At 36.4% G+C, this 20,059-nt stretch overlaps 1 protein-coding gene across 1 annotated transcript; it reads right to left on the reverse strand.

Moving 5' to 3' along the window:
• Positions 1-8,936: 8,936 nt before the first annotated feature.
• On the reverse strand, positions 8,937-14,067 carry LOC143572322 (uncharacterized). Its single transcript, XM_077057513.1, has 8 exons — positions 13,776-14,067; positions 12,951-13,669; positions 12,453-12,834; positions 11,340-11,865; positions 10,612-11,256; positions 10,132-10,189; positions 9,949-10,059; positions 8,937-9,236 (listed from the first exon to the last, which is right to left on the reverse strand). The coding sequence occupies exons 1-8, from the start codon at positions 14,065-14,067 to the stop codon at positions 8,937-8,939; spliced, it is 3,033 nt and encodes a 1,010-aa protein (XP_076913628.1).
• Positions 14,068-20,059: the final 5,992 nt, after the last annotated feature.

A 20,059-nucleotide genomic window follows, 5' to 3' on the forward strand; every position in this document is an offset into this window, starting at 1 on the left:
ATCATTAGATTGCAGTAATTCAACATTGGTTTAAGGTAAGAGGTTTTATTTATGTGCTTTGGTTTCAAATGAGGCCCCTATCCTCTTCACTCGACTATATTCGTGTATTGATTTTCTGATTTAGGTTAGAGAGGCGTTATCAAAACTATACGTGTTCAAATTTATTATACTTATTTTGTGATTGATTTGTTTATTGGAAGTTTACATAATATAATCGTTTCCTTACTAAGCTTTAGCGTGAACTTATGGTGCTGAGTTTGATTGTGAAAATGTTATTGTTTTGTATCACTTTAATCAGTTGTATGGATAGGAACGTGCAAATGAGTCTGCGGGTAATGCCATTACATAGACCTGTGAACTGACCCTTATGTCTATATTTAATCCGGAAGTTAGTCAGGTTTGATGACTCTTTAAACGGATTTGAAAACATGGAAGGCTAAGTATACTTTGTTTCTTCTTTAATGCTGATGTACATAAACTAATTGCAACATGAATTTGTATATTTTCTATGATAGGACTCTTAATCTAATAATCTGCAAACATGCATTAGTTTATTACATCGCATATATATGATTACCAAACTATACATGCAATCTTATCTTTAAAACGATAAACTTCATTGTGTGATGATCACACATTTTTTTATTAATATGATGATGCAACTGATTATAGGTTAACTGATTTGTCAGTTTGACTTTTGCAAGTCAAAGTTTAAGGTATGTCTTTTATAATTACATTTTTATGGGCTGCAACTATACTTTTTAAGTTCTAAGTTATGTTTGGTGATATACATTTTTATGGGCTGCGACTCTCTCTTGGTGTGGCATAATTCAAGGATGGCAGGTGCAAGTTTCTCCACTTGCAACTACTACTACTACTGCCATGGTGGTCCAATAGGCAGACCTGATATGGGGTAACGAATCAATAATACCGGCTTCGTATATGGGTAAAACTTTTACTTTCGTGTGGGAGTTTGGTGTCGATACACATAAGAGGTTGTGATGAGTTAAATATTAAATAACAAGTTTTATCTTACAAACACTTTCTAAAGTGCAAACTCACATGCAACTTTGGATCAACTTTTGTTGATCCAGGTAAACCTTGATTTAATTTTACAAAAAGATGTGTTTAATCAAAATTTAATTTCAAGATTAAGTTGTGTCAATGACATGGGAATGCATTTTAGTATTTTGAATTTTCAATCTATATTTGAAACTTGATTCTTAGCAGATTGATCATTAGTGATTCTGAGAAGGTTTTTGCTTCACATAACTCTAAAGCAACAATGCATTATATTGGAACTCTAGCATGAAAACTAAGTCAACTGAAGACGAACGCTTGAAGAAATTGCAAAGTGTTGTTTCTGAACTGGTTGATGATTGATAGATGATAATGTTGAATCAAAGAACTTGGAAGTAGAAAATAATATTCATTGTTGGTAAAGATGTTCTTAGAATCACTAATGGTATACAAACAATTTCAATACAAGCACTATAATAAATGTTGTTGGTTATAATCGTGTTGTTTTCTGTACCGTTTATAATTTGTACTAACAATTCCAGTTTTAAGACGCCTTAAGACGCCACATAGCGCTAAGTAATACATGTATGCTTACTTTGTAACTCTGGTCACATTTTGATTTGTTTTAAAGTTTGGCTATTTATTTCTTTGTTACATTTACGTTTTGTGTGACGTTAGCATTTTTAGATGTTTGTGAGTTCTATGCGAGTTTGTTTACATGTTCGCATTCAAATCGATTTCCCGACCACACCCCCCCTGCAATGCGGGGGGTTAAAATACTAGTTTAATATAAAACTTTGGCATTAAAAAGATTAAAAGTTTAATAATTGATTTACCTCCATCCTCTTGAATGTTAGAACTCCACAAAGTGAGGCTGTCCCTCAAGAGTTGCATATTTTGTATTATTCGTCACTAAAAAAAGTCAAGTTATGATCAGATTTATCAAGAATCCCGCTATACGTGTAGGAACAACCACAAATTCATTGTTTATTAAATGGGTTGTTCCAGGCATATGACAGGGCAAATATCTATTGTTCTCGGTCATCTTTAAACCATAAAATGGATTATTTGTTGCCTGGACGGGAATTTTAGGGTGATAGAACTTTTTTAATCTGCTCTCTAAGTGTGTAGGAATAAATCAGGGAATACATTGCATATCAAAAGGTTTGTTCCAGACATTCAACTCGCAAGGATGCAGAATCTCAAAACAAGCTTATTCCTAGGGGAGATTCTAACAAATGGAAAGATGATGTCTTGAAGATAAAATGTAACCGTATCACTTTGGTATGAAATATTGATCAGCAAAAAAGATTTTAATAATTTAAATTTTTATAAAAAAAAATACAAAAATATGTTCACGTATAGTTTTTCAAGTATAGGGTATTCTATTTTCCAAAAATGGGAAAATGACTTGACATTCATGAGAAATTATAGTACATCAGTTGGCTGACTATCACCCTCCATAAAAGTTTTTATTAAATACCACGTTTCGACGATTGAGTCTTTTTGAGGTTAAATTTGTACATATTTTATAAATTTGCACAAATTTAAGGGGAGAAATTTAAAAAAAAATCAAAAAGAGTGTGTGTGCGCGTTTATTAAAAGATTTTATCTATGTCTTTCAAACTTCACACTCTCTTAAAATTATGTCGGCTGCTCAAGTTTGAAGAACATATACTTGTATATGTTTGGTCCGGTGATCTACTCGTAGATTCACGGGATAGCCATTTATCTAAAGACTGAAAGCATCTGGGGCGATTGTGATGTGTTTTTGAGTTTTGAATTCTTTCACTTAAAATTATGTCGGTAACTCTGAGTTGGAAGGACATGTATTCTCATATGTGTTTGGTCCTGTTAACCACTAGTGGTCATACGGGATAGCCATTTACCTGAAAACTGAAGCGTGACCGAGGTGACTGAGTTCTTAACTTGTGTATCTTCTAGGAAGTGATATTATTATTCAGTTAACAGCTTTTTAGAAGCTTCAAAACATTTTCAAATGAAAATTGATCCAACATTTGGAAAGTGATAGATAAATTATTTATGTGTGCCTAACGGGTGAAGTTATTAAGCTTAAAAGGCTCTAGCACAATCATTGATGTGTATGGTAGCTTTCCATGATGCGTAAAAGTTAAAGTGATATAAACTAAATTTGCTAAACTTAATGTGGAGAGTCATTTTGAAGACATGTGCATGTCTCCAGACACATCTCTCCAAATGATAGGCAGAAAAGCAACTACCCAGTCATACACGAGCCCGTTAGTGTCTTGATCACCAAAAATATTATGTTTCTAAGTTCTTGCTCAAGTTATATAAAACAAAAAAGGGAGAAAAACAAAAAGAGAGAAAAATAAAAATAAAAAAGGGGATTATTGTGAAGGAAAAAAATAAAAATTCGTATTTCAAAAGCTTAAAGGGTCAAACTAGAACTACAGAGATGGGGGCATAAAAGTAAGTCCTGTCATGTCTCGAATGAAAGGCCTGTAAGTCCGGATGACTTGTAAGTCCAACGTTCAACCTTAAAGCTTAAATTATGTTTATATATCTATTAAAATCTTTTGATCAAGCACTAGGAGGTTGGAGTCAAATTGGGGTGATCTGGGAAAAGCCAAATACGCCCTGAGAAGAGATAGGAGGCATAACAGGTCCATGAGTGATGTCCATCTAAGATTTATGCCGAACTGAAACTAACTCATATCACTGATGCAATGAAAGTCATGCTAAGTTCATTATACCTGCTATCAATCTGTCTCTTTATGTCATAATAACGCTGAACATGAATCCTTGTGACAACACCTTAAACAATATGATTCCATGTTCGGATCTTTTCATAAAAGGCGGCGTTTCTATCAAAAACTGAAATTTGATCCCAAATTTTTGCTAAATTACAAGAAGACCGGGTGATTAAATTTGTTGTTTGTGGTTTTGTTTTATTTTATTTCATTTATTTTATTTTTACTTCTTGATTACTCTTGTCGAAACAAACGTGTTAACAAATCGTTTTAAAATTTTCAGCTCATGAAATCTGATATCGGTTATTGAGTTATAGTTGGTTTAGCTGGTATGATCTCATTTCAAGTCTTTTCAATAAAATAAAAAAAACGAAAAATAAAAAATTTATATGTCTGTCGTATTTTGTTTTATTTAATTGTTTTCAAAATAATGTGGTTGATCTTTCTATTAAAGTTGATTATTCTTTCAAGACTGATTTCTTGCAATGGAAGTATATGAAGTATCTGAGATTCAAATTGGATGATGTTGTCAAACAAGGGGGAGATGATAGATTATTGGATGCAGATGCTGAAGTTGCTGATCACTGAAGTTGCTGATTATGTTCTAGTAAAGATTCTGAAGATCTTGAAAGCATCAGTCTAAGGGAAAGATTGTTGGGCCATGATTTGGTTAGACTGACGCATATCAAAAGGCCGTGACATGATCAAGACTAAAGTGACATAAACAAAGACGAGTTGAAGAATTACATCGGTGTAATACCGAAATCGGGATTTCGGTTAGGCTAATTTGAAATGAAATAAACAAGAACGAAGCTACAAACCAAGGGGGAGATTGTTGGGTCCATATTTGGTGGTTTGTACTTAGTTCTAAGTGTTGTTGGGTTTCGTGGTGGGCTATGTATGTAAACCGAGATCACTAAGGGATCTCGGTGGGCTTTGGGCTTTACTTTGGGCTCGATTGTTAGCTTCCGTATATAAAGAGAATACTTGTATAGGGTTTAGCAGTTGATCAATTGGTGAGCAGTTATTGAATACTCTTATAGCCACCATCTAGAGAGCAATACGTTTTTGTGTAATCTCATGTACCAGGCGGTTTATTAATATAATCGTGTGCATTTGGAGTATTATCGTTGTTCATTCCTAGTATTCGTGATCAAGTATTGTAAGTGCTTAAGCACCCAACGTATTTATCAATATACGTGTGTTTTGAAGCAACTCCGTGTTGATTTACTTTGTCTACTTGTGTTCTTGAATCACTGAGTATTGGTATTACGCACCTATACTTGTTTGTGTTGATATAATATTGTAGTGATCCAGATTCGGGACTTACAGCAAGGGGCTAAAAGGTAACATTTTGAATATTATAACCCAAGCTCCCCCGCCCCCAAACCCTAGCCTGCAGCTGCAAGCTTTTCAGGACCAAAACCCTATGTTTTTTATCAAGATAAATCGATTCCAAGATCCTAGAGGTCTTTCAAGGTGTGTACTACACTCCCATACTCTTTAATTGTATAACCTACGTCGTTACAATGGTTAATTAATATGTTTCTTAAATAGGGACAGATTCGGATTGATATCAATTGGCACGCTTACCAAGGTCAAAAAGTTAGAGTTTTTGGTGTCAAAAGATCCCCGTGTTTTCCTAGTATATCATACTAAAATTTCATGACCATTAGAGTTGTCTTGATAGGTCAATTGATAAAAACCGATTTCTAGGGTTCTTGAATGTTGAAATCGTTAATTGTTGTCATTCGGGTATTGTTTGAAGAAATTGCCAACCCGATCAGTTTGACGGGTCTTATGTTAGTGTAAGGAAATTAGGAAAATTATGTTTTTGGTTATAGGGGCTGGTTTGGTTGGTGATTCCTTAATCGGTTTGTAAGAGCGCGTAAAATCGGTTAATTGTTAATTAATATGGAAAATGATGAGATTTCAAACTCCATCAATGTGGGTGGTTAAATATTGATGGGTAGGATGTAATAGTGTAGAATGTTATCAAAATGGGTCTGGTTTGGTTGGTGGTTGGTTAATCGGTTCGCTAACGCACGAATTCGACATAATTAAAGTAAGACGGGCATAGTTTGAAAACCGTTGGTGGTGATTATATTGGAAGGGAGTTTGTTTGGTAATTTTAGGACTTCGGGGAGGGGATGATGTAGATGAGTATGAATGTTGGATGAAGCCGTGGGTCAATCCAATTCCGTTAGGACGTCTCGTAGAGTAAGCGAGTCGTTGCGGTCTAGTTAGTGATTGTTGTGTGCTTTAACTTGACAAGCTTGTGAATTGTTAGTGATTGGCTAGAGGATCTAGTTGTAATATTTGTGTGATCCATTTTAGGTGAGTTTTATGATGCCCCTTTTAAATGTTTTACGTATTGGCTAGCATACACACTTTATGATGAATTTACCCTTTTTAAACGTTTGGATGATATTGCATAGTTTGTGTTATTTTAGCTATCTATGCTTGGAAGTTTATATGATTTATCAGTGTTGTATTTGGATGTGTGTGTGTGTGTGGCCACCACGTGGATGTTTTGTTAAGCCGTGACCGGGTCGAATGGATGTTATAAAATTCCTTGATTCTCCTGTTAGAGGGTTAAGGTGGATGTGCTCCGGGATAGTTTGACTGTCCTTGGGGCTAAAGGATGTTGACAAATCCCCTAACAGTTTATCTGTCCTTGGGATGGATGTTTATTCGGATCCTTAACCTTGTGTTTTGGACTTGAAAGGATGTGACCCGTGTTACGTGCTTAATGGAGGAAAGTCATTTACTTATTTATTTACTTTTATGGATGATGTATGTTGAATGTCTTAGTCGTTCGTTGATGACTTTCGTTCATAAAAACATGAACTCACTCAGCTCAAGCTGACTTTGTGTGTATGTTAGATTGATTTCAGGTTGAGTGTGGATGTGATTTATTGCTTGGATGTGCTCAAGACTACCTGAGGTCCCGAGGCAGCTCTAGTCGATGCTCTTTATCATTTTAATAATTAAGAAAATCATAAACTACCTTTCTCGTCTTAAGAACATTGTTTGAATGTTTTTGTTAACTTTTCCGCTGCAAGAATACTCTGTGTTGAATTTTTGAATTATATGAAACTGGCTTGTCTTTTATATTTGAATTTGTTTGGAATGATTACCAACTGTAGGACTCCCGGGTTTTGGGGTCTTATAGTATGATTAATACACAGTTAGCCGTGCACAGCTCAAGAAGGGCATAACCGTAAATTCAGAAAGGAATCGCTTACAGGTGAGTTTCTAGCCCCATTTCCTTGTTATGTTTTCGGGGTTGTGTGCATACTCGACGTGATTAGTTAATACACTTACCTTAAGTGGTAAGTGTGTGCCTTTTATGAATTATGTGAAAGTTGTTGAGGTATGAATGCATGCTTGTCGGTACGTGAACGATCTTTGGATATTGCACCTATCGTCAGAGAAGGTGATCGTTAGAAGATGTGATTGTGTTATATATTATGTATGAATGATATATGTATGTTAAGTATGGATGTTTATAAATAAATATAAAAGAAAGGTAAGGTAAGGTTGTACGGAAAATCACTTCATATATATGTTAAAAGGAGGATTACAGAAGTTTCTAGTACAAAACATTCCTAAAAATCTCAACATACAAATTCCAAGTACTATTCTACTTGATCTTGAGTTTGGGATTGTGGGGTGTCTGGCTTGAAGGCCCGTCTATATACTCTTTTAGGCATTGAAAACCATCTACGGCCGCCGCAAATTCAGGAAGCATAGTTTGAAGATGGAATGACAATTCGTCATACTCCTTCATTCTTCTGCTATATTCATTTCCTACGTGGCGACCGTGCAGCGGATGCTCTTCAAGAGGGCGTTGGGCCTTCATATACTCAACACCTTCCTGAAAACCAACCTTGTAGCCGGCCTGAGACGAGGCGTTGAGTAATGTATCAAGGAAATCATCCAGCTTCGTCCCGTCCTTGATGTGGTTAATCACCTATCATATGATATAAATACATCAATCAATAATGAAAAAAGATACAAAAAGGGGATTACGGAAAGAAAGGAAACATACATGCGCTAGGCCCTCAGACATCAGCCATTGCTTGTCTTTCTCAGCCTACTACGCCTTCTTCTCCTACTCATCATAAGTTTTCACAAGCTTAATGTTGTCAGCCTCCATTTCCTCCATCCGCTTCTCCATTTCCTCAGCATGCTCCTTCCGTAGCCTGGCGTCGTCCTCATATGTTTGAATCAAGTTACCTTGGTTGGTAACTTGATTATCCAAAGCAGTGTTGGCCTCTAGGGCTTTGGCCAGGTCTGCCTCCTTGCGTTTGGTCTCGTCACGGGCTGCGGCAAGAACGATGTTCTGTTTCTTACAGGCTTCTTCCCATGAACGAGCCCAACAGCTTGACGATCTTTCTCAACGCGAAGAGCAATCTCCGCATCCTTCAACTTCCACATAGCAGTGTTAGCTTTCAAGCGTTGCTCTTCAGCAGCTTTCTTGGCCTCTTCTGTTTGCCAGGACATCTCACCCCAATTCTCTCCCATGGAGAGACATTCCCGAAAAATTCTTGGCCGTTGGTCATTGTATTGGCCAAGACAAGATTAAAACTATGAGCAAGGTCATGGTGGGAGCTACCACGCTGAAAGGCACACTCCGCTGGTGGAGCGCCTTGACTGAGAAATTCAACGCAGACTACCGGATCAGTGAAACATGACCCCTGGACCAGAGTCCAGCTAGGAATATGCAAGTGGTTGTCCTCCCCAGGATTCGCCATTCCATAATAATTAGCATCGGAGGAATGTTGGAATTGTTGTGATCCCGGGGATTGTTGAGAATGAGATGGCCTACCGCCACCTGCTTGGCGCGCTGGTGAAGAGAATGAAAAGTGCGGAGGAGACTGCGGAGGAGAAAGGGGAGAGTGGTGCGGAGATTCTTGTGTCTCCGGACCCTCAACGTCTTGAACTGGTTCCTGTCCTTTCGAACCAGACGCGTTATCGGGTATAACGATTGTTGGAGGAGGAGATGGTGGCTTCTGAGTAGATATACCTTGGTCTGGTGTATCAGTGGTTCCTGCGGATAACAGAATAATGTTATAATCCAAAAGTATAAAGGGAAAAGGTATCCTATGGCATTAATAACTTACGTGGTGTGGATTGCATGTCAATCTGCTTAACTCGATCCTCAAGGCGTATCTTTTGTTACTTAGGTCCAGATGCACGCATTTTCTTCACTAGCTCCTCTTCGGCATTAGCATGGCCTCCTTCCGCGTCATCTTCTTTGGAGGAGCGATGTTCTCTCTTCCGCTCAAGATATGCCAGAGGACGCATAACAGCCGACGTTTCAGGAGTATTATCAATATAATGTTCTTCGCGGGGTGATGACTCGTCACTCGAAGATACTAACACGATCACCCCGTCCGAACTTAAAGCATTCAAAGGACGTGGGTTCAAAGGAAACACACCTAGATGAAAGACTGCGTCAAAAACCACGGGTTCAGGCTGCAAATATTTCGGGAACAAGAAATTTTGTATGCATAAAAAGTATATCGTTTCCATAAAACAAACATGTTACCTTATAGTAGAATGAACAGGTCTTAAGGTGCCTGAAACTCTTGCACTTGTTTGGGGACTAAAACAAGAACACCACTATTAACTTGAAAACTAATTCATTACAGAATATTAAAGGTGGCAAAATAAGTGTTATACGATCTGTATAAAGGCCATATTATTCAAATAGTTTACGGGTTTGTATATGACTTGTTAAAGGCCACTATTAACTTTAAACAGTTTACGGGTTCGTATGAACATATTCGCCATATTCGCCATATTATATGGCGTATATGGCGAATATGTTCATACGAACCCGTAGACTGTTATACGAATTGTTATATGACCCGTATAAAGGGTTATACAGACTCCAATAACTTAACAATATGTGACTTGTGACAGAAGTCATACGGGGCGTATGATACAAAAGCTCGAATAATGTGACAGACATACTGGTGTGCAGATCTGCAGGTGGTGTATGTATAGCATAACCCTTAAATAAAATGGTGTAAAAGGTTTCTTTTTTATTATTTTTTATTTACCTGTTTGACTTGTTAGAGAAAAAAATAATCCCAATCAACCCATTAATAAGTATTTAAAATCAAAATTGGCATCTCCAAAAAAATATCTACATATTCATAGGATATTTTGTATAATTAAAAACCTGCAACATTGGTGGAAGTTGCTGAGTCTTTGATGCCTTCAGATGATCACTTGCAAGCTCATTACGTCTCATAATTAGCCCAACCAACTCAGACCGCCGAACTGAAATACCCTTTAAAAAGTATATAATAATTAAAATACGTTAACCACACCTATAAAATAAGCATTTTGAGTAAAGTTTTACCTGTGTGTGGTCTGTATGAAGATAATTTAGTAGACCATAATCTATATTCTTTTTGTACCTACAATAAAAAAAAATACCAAAACAAAAACAAAAAAAGGAAAAGAAGTAAACAAGAACAACAACAATAAGCTCATGGAAATTGTAAAAATGGTAAATATTATATATATATTATATACTAGGTTAGTTACTCGTGTAGCTCACGGGTTTAACAAATTTGATTTTATAAGTCAGAAAACATTCAAAGTATCATAAAAAAAATTGGGTATTAAATATAAAAGGTAGAAACATACATTGTAGTTAAAAAAATTACTAACACTTTAACCATAGAACATGTAAAATATAATATGACCGGACACAATATAAAAGATACATTTTATTCATGTAGTGAGTGAAAAAAAAAAAGACAAAAAGTGGTGAATTAAAGTAATGAAGGACGAAAGTAAGTTACAATCAAATTTGACTAAGTGAAACATAAATCACAAATCTCGAAATATCTCTTTGTAAACAACATTAGATGTCCTATTTGTAAGTTTACCATCTATGTCCAATATTAATAATTTGACTCCGTCTCTGCTCTTGACTCTTGATAGTGCCACATACAACTGTCCATGTCTGAAAACCGGATGTTTTAAATACAAACCAACTTTTGATAGTGACTGTCCTTGGCTTTTGTTAATCGTCATTGCAAAGCATACTGAAATTGGAAATTGTCTTCTCTGAAATTTGAAAGGAATCTTGTTGTCTATAGGTATCATGTTTAATCGGTGAATATATGTGCGAGTACCAATTTTACCTCCAGATATTATTTCAGCTACAATGACATGTCTTTTAAGCTCCATAACTCGTAGCCTAGTACCATTACACAAACCAATTTGATGGTCAATGTTTCGAAGTAACATAACTAGAGCACCTACCTTTAAGACCAATCTATGATTTGGCAATCCAGAAATCTTAAGACCATTCAACACGTCAGGTGAGTATAAATTTGCTTGCAACAGATCAACAAAGTCTTCTGTTGGGCAGATACTATCCGAGCTAAGATACTCCTTTTCATCTCTAGGGAAAAGTGAGAGCAATCTATCATTAATGTCTTGGATATCTTCATTTGTAGGAGCAAGTAATGCTCTTTCACGAAAAAATCAATATTTTTGATATTTTGTAGAATTGAAGGATAAACAAAGTCAATTAAACTTTGAATCGGATCAGACGAATCATTGATCAAAAGATCATCAGGTATGTCTATTGTTGTTTCACCATCATTTAAACCACCGACATTTCCCTCACCTATATCCAACAGCCATTTAGCAAACTGTTTTGTCTGCTCCATATCAATATCAGATGTTTGAGCTCCGATGGTTAACCGCATGTTTTTTGTTAACCTAAGAAGTTTGCATTTACCCCAAATATAGGAAGAACATAAAGATGCATTTACAATATGTTGCCTGCTTCCGTTTGTAAGAACAGGAAGAACTTGTCTAAAATCACCACCAAAAACAATAACTTTACCTCCAAATAGAATTCCCGAATCGATAGAAGTATTAGGAGTTAATACATCTGTCATTGTTCTATCAAGAGCTTCAAATGCATATTTATGTATCATCGGAGCTTCATCCCATATAATCAATTTGGCTTCCTTTAGCAAATGTGCATCATCACTGCCTGGTTTTATGCTGCAAGTTGAGTCCTCGTTAAGATTTATAGGAATATGAAATCTAGAGTGTGCTGTTCTACCTCCTGACAACAACAATGATGCAATACCACTTGAGCAACATTCAATACAATCTGACCTTTAGATCGTATTGCCACAGATAATGTCTTCCACAAAAAGGTCTTTCTTGTTCCACCATAGCCGTAAAGAAAAAATACACCTCCTTTGTTAGCTTCAACTGCAATCATGGTTTCATCAAACACTCTTCGTTGTTCATTTGTTAATGAACTTATAAGGCTACGAGACTCATTTTGTAAAGTGTTTGTGTCATAAGAGAGTTCGTTAACGATTAAACGATTGTTTGAAGAAGCTATAGAATTGTTATCGGGATATGGCTAGTTTGAAATCTACGTAGGCTTGAGTTATTTCGAAGTAGGTACTTCTCAATCTCACACAAATTTAAATTATTAGTTTGACTTTCTGGAAGTGATAAATCTACAAAATTGTATTAAAAAAATATAAATAATATTATATGAATTGCGTATATAAATAAAACATAAAAAAAAACAATTTCACTGAGCATGTTATAAATTGAAAAGTTAGCATTAATATTTTACTATTGAAATTATAACATGGTGCATGCATTTTGGTATTGAATAACAAAATTTAATACCCGGAATATTCAATATTCTTTGTTGTGTGTAGATAATGCCGTCAGATAGATATTCCCATGTTTTTTCCCACACAAAATCAAGTTTAGAAAGAGAGCTGGACAATAACATTGATCTGAATAAAGCACGAAGATAATAACCAGAACTGGATGCACTTGCCTCCTTTATCGCTTCGATATATTCCGTGTCATCATCGAGTAGACCAAGTGCATAGCAAGCATCTCTAACTGTAGGAAATGTCTGGCCATATACCGTCCTGATATCCTCAAAAGATTTTGGTCCTTTGACTTTGTTTAGAAGAATTCTTAAGAAATACGCCTCACCGAGAGACGGAGAAACTTGATGAATTCTTCCAATTGAAAACCCTGCTTTCGTCGTTCCCACCTTCGTTGTTCAAGTTTCCAAACAAACTTAGTAGGAAATTCAACATAAGTAAGGTTTCGAGCCTCTTCATTAATTTGGTTACACAACATCCAGGCTGAAAACTTTGAAGAGGAAACTGAAGGTTTGTTAAGGACATTATCAATATCATCATCGGGCCCGTGCATAACCTGTTGTTGACCAGGAAGATGGAAAGGAAGCCTAATTACTGAAGGAGAGTTGTAATGTACTTCAAATGCAAATATCCGCCATGCCGCTTCACACGCAGAAAGGTATCGACAATCATAATATTCTCTGATTTCATCTCTTGCTTGAACTTGATCATCTTGATTGTCAGCGTCTACAACTTCAACTATAGCCCTGTCAGGTCCTTTGTTAGAATATTTGAATAAATACTTTATGGATGCAGCCTGATTGCACCACTCAACGTTAATATGTGCTTGATATATTTTCAGAAGCGTTTTATTATATGGCACGACACCTCTGTTGTCTAAGTCCACATTAGACCTTTTAACCGTGCGTCCAGAATATCTTCTTCTATATATAGGATACCCATTTGAATCAATAGAATTGTGAGGCGTAAACTTTTTAGGGAAGTTTTTAGAACACCTTCTATTAATCATGCATGAGCAGTTCATATTATCATAACCACAAGGACCATGCATCATGTGGTCACTCACAAGGGAATATAATTCAGGATCTTCCTTCTTGTCTGGAATCTCGGCCGAAACAAATGGGTTAATATGATCAACGGTAGGAAGCTTGTGATCAGCATGCATGAATAAAAATATATGTGCATGAGGCAACCCACGTTTTTGAAACTCCATGGTATAAACAACTACATAAAAAGATGAATATGATTAGTTTTAAATATAACTTGAAAATAAAATAAAATAAAAATTGTTTAACAAATATTATTATACTAAAAAAAGGTTGTAAAACACTTGCTTGAACCTTTCCAAGTAATTCACCCTTTTTTAAGTCTTTGATGATTGCGTCAAGCTTAACTTTAAATAGCCTACACATGATGTCAGGCCTGTCTTCAAGATTAATGGTGGTATTATTAAGAAACCTTTTGACTTCAGACCATTTAGGATTGCATGTTATAGTTATGAAAAAGTCCGGAAATCCAAACCACCTACAAAGATCCATGGCATCTAGGTAGTTTTGCATCATGTACCGAGAACCTCCGGTAAAAGAAGACGGTAATATCACACGTTGACCAATGCTGGACATGTCTTGGTTGCCGGTGTTTTTTAAGTTATGAAGATTCTCGTATGACTCACATCTAACAACCTTTTGTTGGTTATGTATGTAGTTGAGTCTTTCGGTTTCAATCAGTGTGTATATATCAACTAATTTTTGCTGAAAAATTCTTCTTCCATTCAGAGTCAATGAGAAAGTATTTGGCCTATCTTAAATTCTATAGGCAAAAAATTCTCTCATGGTGCAGTTTGGTCGTTTGCTTTTTTGTAAGATTCTAAAATCTCTATGAGGGATGTCAACCCTGTAACAATGGTACTAATGTTCAAAATAATGTGCAGGATTCTAATGGGGGAATTGGAAGTCTAGAAGATATGATGAAACAAATATTGGAGAGGGATCAAATTACATAGAAAAAGTTTGCCGAACACGATTTGCTCCTCAAAAATCAACAATCCTCTTTGCTTGATCTTCAAAGGTCCGTTGGGGATATCGCTCGTCGTCTCGATGAAAGGCCTCAAGGACAGTTTTCGGGTTCTACTCAGACGAATCCGGCTGCTCAACTGAAAGCAATTACTACTCGTAGCGGAAGGGTTTTGGGTCCCGAGGTAGTTAAAGAAAGGGTTGGAGTTGAAGAAGAGGAAGTGGTGGATGAAGAAATTGAGATGGAGGCTCCAGGTAAGTCACAAGTTAAAACACCAATTATTGAGCTACAAGTTGAGAAAAATCTGGTTGAATTCCGGCCACCACCTGAGATTAATATTGCCCATGTTCCTTATCCCGCTCGTCTCAAGAATCAAAAGTACACGAGGGAATATGGGCATTTTCTGGATATGTTTAGACAGTTAAAGATTAATCTTTCGTTTGTTGAAGCTCTCCAACACATGCCAAAGTATGCAAAATTTTTGAAAGACGTGCTCACGAGAAAAGATCTGTTGGGGGAGGATTCATCTATTCTACTTAGCGGGGATTGTTTGGCGGTAGTGTTGAACAGGGTCCCGGAAAAGTTATCGGATCTGGGTATGTTTACAATCCCATGTACGTTCGGAAGTGATATGATGAGTCAAGCGTTAGCGGATTTGGGTGCGAGTATTAATCTTATGTCATATTCATTGTTTGAGAAGTTGGAGTTGGGTGAGCTTACACCGACTCGTATGCCGTTGTCATTGGAGGATCGTTCGGTTAAGTATCTGCGAGGTATTATTGAGAATTTGCTAGTGAAAGTTGACAAGTTTGTATTTCCGGTTGATTTTGTGGTACTTGACATGGAGGCCGACGAGAAGGTTCCCATTATTCTCGGTCGACCGTTTTTTAGAACGACTAAGGCTCTTATTGATGTGTATGAGGAGTGGATCACACTTCGGGTTGGTGATAAGAATGTTACTTATGATATTGCAAAGTCCATGAAGCACCCGGGTGATAATGATGATGTTAGTGGTCCATGCCATTCGGTGTATTTTCTTAATTCTTTTATTCCGGGTTTTGATAAGTGTCTTGACTATATTTGTGGAACCGATTTGGTTGGGATGGATGCGGGTGAAGAGTTGACGGAAATTATGGAGGACGGTGAAGAAGAAGTGGTAGATGACGTTTCTTGTTCGGCGGAGATGATGGAGGTTAGTGAGATAATTTGTGAAAAAGAGGTGGAAAAACCCGCCCCGTTGGAGTTAAAAGTTCTTCCGTCACATTTAAAGTATGCGTATCTTGAAGGCGGCTCGGACTTTCCCGTTATTGTTTCGTCTAAATTAAGTGAGGAAGAAAAGTTAAAATTGATAGAAGTGTTCAAGATGAACAAAGGAGCGATTGCATGGAGACTTTCAGATATTCAAGGTATTAGCCCCGCTTATTGTACCCATAGGATTTTGATGGAATAGGAATATAAACCGGTGGTTCAATGACACACCCCGACTAGGTAGTTGCGGAAGCGTAATAAGGGAATGTAACAGATAATACTGGTATCAACCACATTGTTTATAAAGAAATTCAACAAACTAATTTACTTCATATTACATTGGTAGGTACTAAGTTTACAAACTAGATGAAAATCACATAACCAGTTCGCGTAATTGCTTATTCTTTAATATATATACTAGTGTTTATGTACAGCGATTCACTTCAATTTTAGCACCGAGCACGTAGCAACTATTCCAACTTGGCCTTACCTGAAAAGCATATTAAAACGGGTCAACTACGTCTAGTTGGTGAGTTTCAAGTTTCACAAGTACGAATGAAAACCAGTATACGTAATCATAATATTCATGTTTTGTAAATACGTGATGTAATTATACTAAGCCACGAGTGAATCCTCGACGAGTCCCATTGCGTGGCCTCTCCTGCCCACGCACTTCCTGTGCCCACAATGGTTCTATTTGCCTCAAGTATGTACTATGTCTAACACCACATAGCATGTTACAAAAGTTCGTATGGTTATGTGCAATTGATTATAACATATTCCGGCATATCCCTCCGGCCCGTCAATTGGGATTGTCAAACCAAAAGTACTATTCACATGCCTTCGGCTCGTAGAATCAGTCGTGTGGGAGGCCTTTCAAGTGTTAGCACTTAGATAATTCACATCATAGTAAGTTTTCGAGTACATAAGCATACATAAATATGCTTTCCACCCCAAAAGTTCGTAAAACAATTTAGAAAGTGGGGTCGCGAAACATCTGGGTATAGCTGTTAGGCCCAGAACATGACCATAGTCTTAGATTGTCACGTTGTATACTGTGAAATGTTTAAAACCAGATTTGGCTCAGTTTCACCATTTTCCGAGCCTAGCCAAGTTGATAGTTTATGCGCTTCAGAAATAGGTAAGATCACATAAATTTAAGTAAACATACTGATTGATAAAATAATTTGGTTTATGAAATAATTTTAAGGTTTCGGTATCTGGATTGATCGCACGGTTCGTTTCCGTTTTCTTACTGTTTTGGTTATACAAAAGGCATACAATCCATCCGAATTGTCTGGAATTCTCGTAAAAAGTTCTTTTTTTATCAAACTCATCTAAAACTATGATATTCGACCACTTTTGACATACCAGTAAGTTCGTAAAACACCAACTGTCGGTTTCGTTAAAACAAATATAGTTTAAATCTTTGATTAATCATAACTAATTATGCACTTATATATAAATTATAGAAATTATTGTATAAATAAATTAAAATATGGAAAGTTTATTAAAATATTTTCAGAAATTTTATGATTAATTGTCTATTTATAAAAATTCATTTAATGTGTTATAATTAAGTAATAAATTGCCCGTTTATACCAAACGACATCTGAAAAATCCCATAATTTTTCCATGTGGTCACAATACCCTGAAATAGCTCCTGAAAAATCTCCAGAATCTAACTCTTTGATCAAAATATCTTTTAACATGTTTTTTGGCTGTTAAAACTCGATTAAAACACAATTGCACAAAAAATACTTAGACATCTCAAAATGTTCCCAAATTTTTCAAGTGATCTTAGCAAACATTTTTGGGTTCCAAACCAAATTTCATAATTTTTCATGAAGTTTACCTATTTTTCCCGAATAAACGCCAATAAACGGTAATAAATTCCCCAAATATTCTCCGTTTATCGAAAAATTACCAAATTTGAAAAGGGACTCACTTATGTGATCCCTAATTTCCCTGAAAAGTTTCATAAGCCAAAAACAAGCACGTCACAATTGAAGCACAAACAACCCCTAAACGAGTAATACGGTATTACCTTGTCGGTTTTCGGTGATTTTCGATAGTTTATACGACTCTCCGGGTCTTGGGTCGCAAAGTAAGTGTATCTACATATCATATAACATCAAACCAAGAATAAATCATCCATAGAGCAACCTTGTTAACTAGGGTTTCGGTTTTGGTATCAAACCGAACTTTTAAACCGTAAAAACGACATATTCATGTTCTAATCCGTGTTTTTGGTCAAAAATCCATATGATTCTGCTTTGTATATATTTATAACATCAAAAAATGATTTTACTTGATTTTTATGGTTTTTGGATGGTTAAACATGTTTAAAACTAATCAAGACCTTAATTTCTAAGTTTAAACTTTGTTAATCAAGTATGAAAATCATATAAATAAGGTGTTTAAATCTAGGTTTGGCTGGGAGGGATGAAGATATCAGCTGATATTGTTCTTGTTTGAGTTGGTATGAGAGAATATATATATTTTGTACATTATACAAGTTGCTAAAAACAAAAGGGGGTGTGTCACCCTTTGCGGCCACAAATAAGGGGGGGGGGAGGGCTTTGGGCCTCCCTTTGGCCCATTAGTGCCTCATTTTGCAGGCCAAAGTTCGTTCTCGGTCCAAAATATAATTCAGGTTCGGTTTTTCACGAGAAAAATTAATCAGGTGCGAGAAATAGTGCGAAAACGGTCCTTTTTCGACTCATTTTTGTAAAATAAAAAAAACGTACTGACTCGTTGTAAAAATCCAAAATATTTTCACGGATTGCTTAGAACATGTTATATAAGTGTTTTATAAATCTTTTTGGGCTTTACGGATGCTAAAATGCTCATTTTGATGTTAACGATTTCGTTTAAACTCATAGCGTATCGATAAACGAAACCTTTTTTCGTTTACATGGTTTTAAACGTACTGAGGCCTAAATATTAATATGTTAGCCTCTATAACATATATATAACTCATATATGACCCCTCAGTATATATATACGGGTCTTACTCAGTATCAGTCGGTTACTCATTTAATCGCTGTTTGTGCATGATGCCAGTAGTTCAATATATCGTGTTTATTTGTGTCTGTAATCGTTACTTTGTTCTTGTTAAACTTGTTTAGTTTAATTTGATGTTTAGCGAACTTGTGTTGAGCGAAGTTATGAAAACTTCACCTAGCCTGTTGGGGGAAGTTGTCGTGGTATAAGTATTATAACTTCGGCTCACTTCAATAGTACTTTTGGACGGCTGTTTTGTAACTCCTTGGTGTAACGTGTTTTGATTTCTGGAGTATTACTTTTTCAATATAACAAGTATTATCTTACATACTCATGTGTTTTACGTGTGATTTACGTGTTCATCGTCATAACACTCGTATCGTAAACGTGGGGATTCCGCACCCTCGTGTTACGAGATACTCCTGTGTAGATCCGGCTGGGAACTTAGAATTGGTATAAGAGCATTTGCTCATGATTGTGTGGTTCGGGATTATCACACGTGTGTTAAGATTGTTCCGTTAGACTATTCACGGAACCGTTTTACGTTGAGATACCCCACTTTTGTCAGTTTCTCTACAATACTCGTCAATGGACCTACCAACACCCTCGCATCCTTTAATTACAGCCGTGTCAAACCAGCAAAAACCATTCGCTCTTTTAGCGAAGTTGTCGAATCCAAACTAGGGTTTTTCAGCGAAGATATAGGTTTTAGGCGAAGTTGGTGGATAAGCGAAGTTAAGGATAGCGAAGTTAGTAGCTGCGAACTTAGTAGGTGTGCGAAGTTATCATCTAGCGAAATTGGTAGCAGCGAAGTTGTTCCATAGCGAAGTTCAAATTAACTTCGCTCAGCACTGTTCACATAACACTATTTTTGATTCTAGGTCTCGTTTTGTTCAAGTATGACTTCGATAAATATCACCGAACTGGTAAAGATGGAAGTTGAAGCTGGCTCGGCAACTAAAGCTCCAAAACTTCTGAAAGGAACTGAGTTTGTTGCATGGAAAGATAGGTTTGAACAATATGTGAAGTATCAAGTTGCAAAGATGTGGGTTTGCATTCAAGATGGGTACATTCCACCGACTACTGAGTTCGAAGGTCAAAAGCAAATTAAGAAGTACAGTAAGATGGAGGATGATGAAAATAAAATGTATGAAGCAGAAAGTAAAGCACATGCAACCATAACTATGGCACTTCCTCAAGAGATTCTACATACGTTCAAGAAGTACAAAACTGCTCGAGAATTGTGGGAAGCACTTGAGAATCTCTATGAAGGAAATGTTGGAATTCGTACCTCTAAGACGAAACTGCTGAAAACTCAATTCTCAGTATTCAAGTATCTGAAAAATG

The sequence above is a fragment of the Bidens hawaiensis genome, unplaced genomic scaffold (assembly GCF_021521415.1).
Source record: "Bidens hawaiensis isolate Kalapana, Puna unplaced genomic scaffold, B.hawaiensis_p1.1 tig00025803_1, whole genome shotgun sequence".
Lineage (NCBI taxonomy): Eukaryota > Viridiplantae > Streptophyta > Magnoliopsida > Asterales > Asteraceae > Bidens > Bidens hawaiensis.